Source organism: Arachis hypogaea, chromosome 7, assembly GCF_003086295.3.
Source record: "Arachis hypogaea cultivar Tifrunner chromosome 7, arahy.Tifrunner.gnm2.J5K5, whole genome shotgun sequence".
Lineage (NCBI taxonomy): Eukaryota > Viridiplantae > Streptophyta > Magnoliopsida > Fabales > Fabaceae > Arachis > Arachis hypogaea.
The window spans coordinates 3241016-3248663 of NC_092042.1; the positions used below are offsets into that span (position 1 = coordinate 3241016).

A 7648-nucleotide genomic window follows, 5' to 3' on the forward strand; every position below is an offset into this window, starting at 1 on the left:
TCGTGGACTTTCCTCTTTTTTTATTTTGTAGATATTTTGTTTGGTCTTAATATTTTGTATAATAAAATAATTGGGCCATGAGTACTGTGAATTTGGGCCCATTATGCAATAGGCCCAATATAATTTTTGAAATTCTCAATTATTCTTAAACCCTAGTATAGTACTATTACTAGTTTACTACACTGAGAAGCTGCTTTTACCTTCTCTCTCTCTCATGCTTCTTCGACTTTCAATGCTCTGAAACCCTAACAACTTCAGATTCAGAGCAAAACCTTACTGAAAACCGCAACAATGTCGATGTCAAAGAGCTCCAAGATGCTTCAATACATTAACTACCGAATGAGGGTCACTATCCAAGACGGCCGCCAGCTCGTCGGAAAATTTATGGCCTTCGACCGCCACATGAACCTTGTCCTCGGAGACTGCGAAGAGTTCCGGAAGCTTCCACCGGCCAAGGGGAAAAAAACCGCGCCAGGAGAAGACCGCGAGGACCGCCGCACACTTGGCCTGGTTCTCTTACGCGGCGAGGAGGTTATCTCCATGACCGTCGAGGGTCCTCCGCCGCCTGAAGAGTCACGCGCTAAGGCCGTCAACGCCGCCGCAATGGGCGGTCCTGGCATCGGCCGTGCCGCAGGCCGAGGTATCCCCGCAGCTCCAGTTGTCCAGGCCCAGCCCGGGCTGGCTGGGCCCGTCCGTGGTGTTGGTGGACCAGCTCCCGGCATGATGCAGCCGCAGATCTCGCGCCCGCCGCAGCTTTCGGCGCCACCAGTTTCTTATCCCGGCGGTGCACCGGTTATGCGGCCGCCTGGCCAGATGCCGGGGTATCCTGGTCAGGGTCCACCGCCAATGGCACGAGGCCCGCCACCTCCGATGCCGCCTGGGCAATTTGCACCACCCAGGCCCGGTGGTGGGCCTCCACAGCCTTTCCCTGTTCCGCCGCAGTTTGGGCAGCGGCCTATGGGTCCTCCACCACCTGGTCAGATGGTGAGAGGGCCTCCTGCTCCGCCAAGGCCAGGGATGCCCGCCCCGCCTCCGCCTCGTCCTGGGATGCCTCCTCCACCTGGCAGCGGCGTTCCGGTGTTTGGACCTCCTCGCCCAGGCATGCCACCTCCACCGAACCCACAAAACCAGCAACAGCAGTAGTGGTAATGAACTAGGTAATTTCTTATTTTTTTCTTCTTCTATGTTGATTTGTTTGTGATAACTAATATAGCTTGTGTTTTATGGTTATCTAGCATAATTTGCGTAGGATTATATTTTTCTTTTTGTTTTTGTCTAAGATTGTGATGTCTTGATGGACGAAGAGTGGTCATGGAAGTTCATGAAATTAAGATACGATGGGAATTTGCTGTTTTGAAATAAAAATGAAATTGTTCATCGTGTATTTTGGTAGTATGATTTGTAGATATGTTAGAATGCTACCACTAGAAGCAATTAGCTGTAGACAAAGAAGACAGTATTTGGCATATCATAGTCATACTCATAAACAGTTTATGAGTTTACTTTTGGATATAGGGTATAGTCCTAATAAATCATTTTGTTAGTTTATGATCGAGTAACAGAAGGAAATCAGTTAGTTGGTATGAAGTTTATTAGTATAATGGTAGCAGCAACTTACATGAGTTTTGTGATAAACCTTTTGTCTTTCACTTGTACCTTTGTATATGTGGGTTTATTTATAGGGAATTTCTATGGATTTTCTTCCTTTGTGTTTGTGATTTGACTGTGAATCCTGCTAATTGAATTAGGTAGCCTTCATTGTCAAACAATTTTGGTTTATTTAAATAATAATGTAGCTAATTTGAACTATCTATGGATGACTTTACTATGAATAAACTATCTATAGATGCTTTTGTTCTCCCCCAAAATGAAATACACTGTCTCTCACTTTTCATAGTTGAGCTGAACCCGTGACCATGTATCTTAGATTTCAGTTTTCATTTTATTCTCTTATTCACTTTTCCATAGCCATTGAAGTTGTTACTAATTCCAAGGTCAAACTCGATACCTCCTGCTGAAGATTCTCCTTTATCCTCAAGTTTGGATTCATTCTGTGGTTTTCATGCAGGATTGTAGTCAGCACAACTGTTTAGCTTTATTTTGGGCATTTCAATGCTAGTCAATGGTATTTTGCTAATAAATAACGGAATAAAATTTACTTGGTTAATATTTTTGTCTCTCTGTGGATGACAAATAACAGAATCAAAAGAGGAGAGGGAGAGGGAGGGGGAGAGGGAAGATAATTAGAATAACTTAGTTTACTTCTGTCACATATGTTCCCATTTCCTGTCGAATATGTTTCATTGCCCTGCATAAAACAGATTTTCAGAACAAGCATGTTCTGTAGGATGGGATTAAATTTGTCACATCTATTTGGTGTAAAGCTAATGATCTTTTTAGAGGACTTTCCAACTTAAACATGTTGAGATTTGTAAGCTACACTTCATAGAAAGCACTTTAAACTCTCTCTCTCTCTCTCTCTCTCTCTCTCTCTCTCTCTCTCTCTCTCTCCTTTTTTCTTCCATGATCTTCCATAGAGGATCTCTTATCATCGATTTCCTTTTATTATCTTCTCTCGTTCTTAATCATCTTTTTTATAGAAAAATGCATTTCATTAATCAAATAATAGAAATTATTGAAGCTGAATTAACTGATTGACCCCTTAGAATACATATTTGGAATATAAATTAAAGAGTGATACTAGGTAACCAACTTTTTTGGGCCAACATCAGCCAACTTTTTTAAAATTATTTTGTTTATCTTAAAATCTAGACCCTAAATCATAAATCTTTAACCTTAAATCTTAAATTAAAAACCTAAACACTAATGTTGGCTAACTAAAAGTTGGTTCTCTATACTTTCGTTAAATTAAAACATGATACAGATTGTATGTATCATATGTTGTGTTTATCTCATTTTGGTTGGGTACTTTTACATGAGCTGAATAATTTGGTATTAATATTATTATCCGAGTACATTCTATTCAATCTATAAAGTATTAACCACTAGTTAGAAGTGGGGATGTCACCTGGTGTTCTCTGTGACCAATCTGTTCTTTAATTGTACGGTCATATCCATTGAATTATGTGCCTCTGCTTTTTTCTATCTGCATTTTCAGGAACCTTTATTTTTTGCTGACATGTTAACATTACTTTCAGCCAGTTCACTGGTTATGGTAAAATCTTTGTGGGCTAAATTTTTATGAAGAAATCCATTTTTTTGTATGGTCACTAGTTACAACTAATTTATTAAAATCTTTAACTTGGATTTGTATTAGCATCTTGTAGTTCATTTTTGTCTTATCTGCTCTGACCTATGGTTAACTAGCATCCCTCATTTTTTGTCTCTACTAAACAGAGATGTTTAAATTACTGTGCAGCTAAATTTGACTTGTTATTGTTGGTGCTCTGAAGAATTGAAGATTTGGACCTTGGACATGTGCATGTTGCAAACCATCTTGTAGTTAAGCGGTGATTGTTGCTTGTACAACCTAGATCATTCTCTTGTTAGGGAATTTTTTAAAATGTGTTGATGAGAAGTTCTATGTTAGAAAATCATGTTTTCGGGGAGCTTATGCTATTGCAGCCTGAGCATTAGACTTATAAATCAATTGTGTAGATTGTCAAGAAAGGAACAAAAATATGATGCCGGATTGCAAAGACAGTGTACTGATTTGTGAGTGTAGGACCGATCTGTGACCCCCATATATTTCTGATTACATAATATACTTATGACTTGGGTAATGTTGAGCAATCTTTTTAGCTATCCACAATTATTTTTGGCTATTGTTTTTATAAATTATACTGCATATTCTATGGTACATGAATCAATAAATCTCTTTGTTTCTGGATATAAAACTCGTTACATTTATCTTTCCAAATCATAAGTAGAGAAATGGAGCATGGAAGGTTAGTCAAAATCTCAGGATGTATATTTGTTAACGTTCGTTAGTGCAGAATTAATTGTATTCTTCATTATCTATTTCTTGTTTTTAATCATTACTTTACATCATAGGTGTCTTGCCGTCAATTAATATTTGCATAAGTTGGATTTTTATAATGATCTTTTTGGTATAATTTGCACCCTTGTACAAAACTCTTAATTTACCAATATTTTCCATCCTCTCAACAAATAAGTAAAAAATGTAATCAATAGTTGACTACTAAAAATAATACAACTCATAGCGGGAAAACATTGATATGAAATTGAGATGATTAGTGTAGTCACATAATCGCATCACTTAAGATGAATCTTCTTGTCCTCCCCGTTATACGATAGCAGAAAAGAATTCAAACCATAATTGTCGAACCTTTCTTAATCATACTTTTGAGTTTAAGAGGTTTGTAAAATTGGTTGTTTCATGCCAAATTGCCAATGCGTTTAAACTTAAGATGCAATTTGATTAGAATGTTACCACGGTACCACCTTTTATGTTGTCAATTAGTATTAAGAAAATTAGAATTTAGAATTTTATGTATATTATTAGATAGAAACCAGGTACAGTGAAGTTGATAATTGAGAATCGTTAGATAAAAATTTAGTCAAATTATTTAACCGTTTTCAGCTATCAACTTTAGGTAAAGTAGACTGCATTTGAATTTTCACCATATTATTATCTAAAATATTTCATACAGTTAATTAATTCAACTAATTTTTTATGTATAGAAAATACTCATTTTTATATATGATGATTCAAGTGTGCATGAAAAATAAATAAATAATAAATAATAAAATTAAAATTAAAATTAAAATTAAAATTACATATGATTGTTGTTTTAATTCTGTTAGGTAAATAATAAAAAATCTGAACAACATGAATAATAAACTAATTTTTTAGCCTACTGAGGATTAAAAAAAAATTCATCCCAACTCAAGTAAAAAAAAAAAAAAAAAACTTTTAATCTTATCATTGAAAATTTTAACCACCCTCTTCTTTTTAGCCTTCATTACATTCCCTTCTAATCCAAACCTCCTCTTCAGTGTCGCCATCTCTTGTCGTCACCAATCAAGAACAAACATTCCATTTGTATAAAGAATAAATCTTCTATTTGTATTAAGAATAAATATCTCATTTGTATGAAAAAAATATTTATATGCGTATACAAAACTTTTCATTGCATATTTTCTCACAACATCGATTTGCGGGTCTAAGCATGTTGCTGTAGACCTAGTCTTTTGGATCCATGCTGTGTAGCTTTATGAGGTTTAGGACAAAGGTGACGGAGGAAAGAGGGAAGGAAGAAGCCAGAATCGCTATGAAATTTCAAAAAAAAAAAATCAATTACCTGTCACAATATGATAAGATAAATCTTTAAGATGAGAACAAAAAAATAAAATAAAATTCAAAACAACACCAAGCGGTACTATACTACTATTTATGTTTCAAACTCCTCCTTCATCACTGAGCGAGTCAGAGATAGACACTGACTCAGTGAGGAGTTTCTGTTTTCTATCTTAAAAGGCGCCGAGTCAAACAAGTCACAGTCAGCGAGCTGAGTTGAACCAGGTGCTTGCTTCTTCATTCTTTCTCCATTGTGTTGTTTTTTGCATTATGGGTGTTCCTGTGTGGAGAGTCGACTCCGAGGTATAGCACGTCCTGGTAATACGCAGATTGGCTTCCCTTGGAGTGATAAGGATGGAACGTCGTCTTCCTCTGGAGGGGCGGCGTTGGACACTGACGTTGGGATTTTTGCCAATAAAGAATTTCATAAAAACAGTCGCGTTGTAGATATAGTCTCTAAACCGACAGAAATCCCTTCGTACAAACGTTTTGGTTGTCACAAGTAACAAACCCCTAAATAAATTGATAGCCGAAGTATTTAAACCTCGGGTCGTCTTCTCAAGGAATTGCAGGGAGGTATGTTCTTATTATTTGGTTATGAAAAAGTGTGTTTGGGGTTTTTGGATTAAGGTAAAAGGTTAGTTGGGCAATGGGCACATGTATATTTTTAAAGTAATAAAAGTAAATGAATGACTGTAAAATAAACTCTTGGCAAGGTGTAAGAACTGGAAGTCCTATCCTAGTTATCCTTATCAATTGTGATGAGAATTGGATTTTTCTCCCATTTTGTTAACCTCTAACTATGAAGGTAAGTTAAGTGGATGAATTAATTCTAATTCTCAACTAACAATGAGTTTGATAACTCAAGAGTCACCAATTATTTAACCAAGGCCAAAAGGGAAAAACTAAATCTACTAGAATAACAATATCTTTAGATTGGGGATAATAAAAAGAAACAATCATAAACTGAAATATCTCAAATAACATTAATTAAGAAAATCTTAACATGAAAGTCATAAGCCAAATTCAAAAGATAAATTTCAATTAGAGTACCAAGGTGAATAAAAATAGAAACGAAATTAAATAGAAAGGAACATTAAACCTGGGATTGAGAGTTACTCCTAAAACTAAGAGAAGTCCTAAATCCTAATCCTAAGAGAGAGGAGAGAACCTCTCTCTTTAAAAACTACATCTAAAATTGTAAAAGTGAATTATGAAAGCCTCCTTTGAATGGATGCAATCCCTCTACTTTATAGCCTCTAATCTGAGTTTTCTGGGCCGAAAACTGGGTCGAAAACAGCCCAGAAATCGCTGGAGAAGAAATCTGCCACGCTGGTTTTTCGTCACTACGACACGGCCTCATGGAGCACGCGGTCGCATCACCTAGCGTCAGGGCCACAATGGCATATTATATATCAAATCGAAGTCCCGGACGTTAGCTTTCCAACGCAACTAGAACCACGTCATTTGGATCTCTGTAGCTCAAGTTATGGTCGTTTTAGTGCGAGAGGGTCAGGCTGACAGCTTTGCAGTTTCTCCAACTTCTTGTATTCCTTCTACTTTTGCATGCTTCCTTTCCATCCTCCAAACCATTCCTGCCCTATAATATCTGAAAACACTTAACACACATATCAAGACATCTAATGGTCATAAGAGAGGATTAATAATAAGCAAATATAAGATCAAAGAAGCATGTTTTCAATCATAGCACAAAATCAGGAAGGAAAATGTAAAACATGCGAATTGTATGAATAAGTGAGTAAAGAGTTGATAAAAACTACTCAATTGAGCATAAGATAAACCATAAAATAGTGGTTTATCAGACACCTGAAAAGGGACTCCAACGCTCAAGTAAGTGCAAGTGTGAGAGAGTTCAGGAGAAAAACTAGAGTGAATTACGTACCTACAACTTGAGTAAGTAATTCGTATATATTGGTGTTTGTTGAGGGTGGTTATGCGGATTTATTGGACTGGATGAGGCTTTCATCCGTTATGCGCTTCATTTTCGGAATTGAGGAGAGATTTGGGGAAAGTTCATGCGTTAGTTCAGTTCCAAGTTTGTTGTTGTTTGTTTTGCCTTACCCTAACGGATCATAGCCCCCAAGGTTGACCTGTTTCTTGATCCATGAACAGGTTAAGCTTCTACTCGTGGGTTATAACTCGGAACTAAATTACGCGAAAATTTTGGTTTCTTGTGCCGAACTATAACTCCGAGCCCCCAAGCTTAACTTGTTCATTTGTTTTGATTTGAATTTTCGCGCGGAATGCTTAGTAGGAGAGAGAGTTTTGGAAAAAATGAAACTGCATTTAATGCACTTTGGGTTGTGGAAAGGGTGTTGAAATCGGGCCGTTGATTGATTTTGATGT

At 36.9% G+C, this 7648-nt stretch overlaps 1 protein-coding gene across 1 annotated transcript; it reads left to right on the forward strand.

The window, feature by feature from the left end:
- Positions 1–154: 154 nt before the first annotated feature.
- On the forward strand, positions 155–3743 carry LOC112702008 (uncharacterized). Its single transcript, XM_025752846.3, has 2 exons — positions 155–1157; positions 3380–3743. Exon 1 carries the CDS (start codon positions 292–294, stop codon positions 1141–1143), a length of 852 nt encoding a protein of 283 aa, XP_025608631.1. The 5' UTR covers positions 155–291; the 3' UTR covers positions 1144–1157; positions 3380–3743.
- The last annotated feature ends 3905 nt before the right edge of the window (positions 3744–7648 follow it).

Excerpts from the sequence above, each read along its gene's own strand:
- LOC112702008 (XM_025752846.3), top strand. The coding sequence starts at position 292 with ATGTCGATGTCAAAGAGCTCCAAGATGCTTCAATACATTAACTACCGA.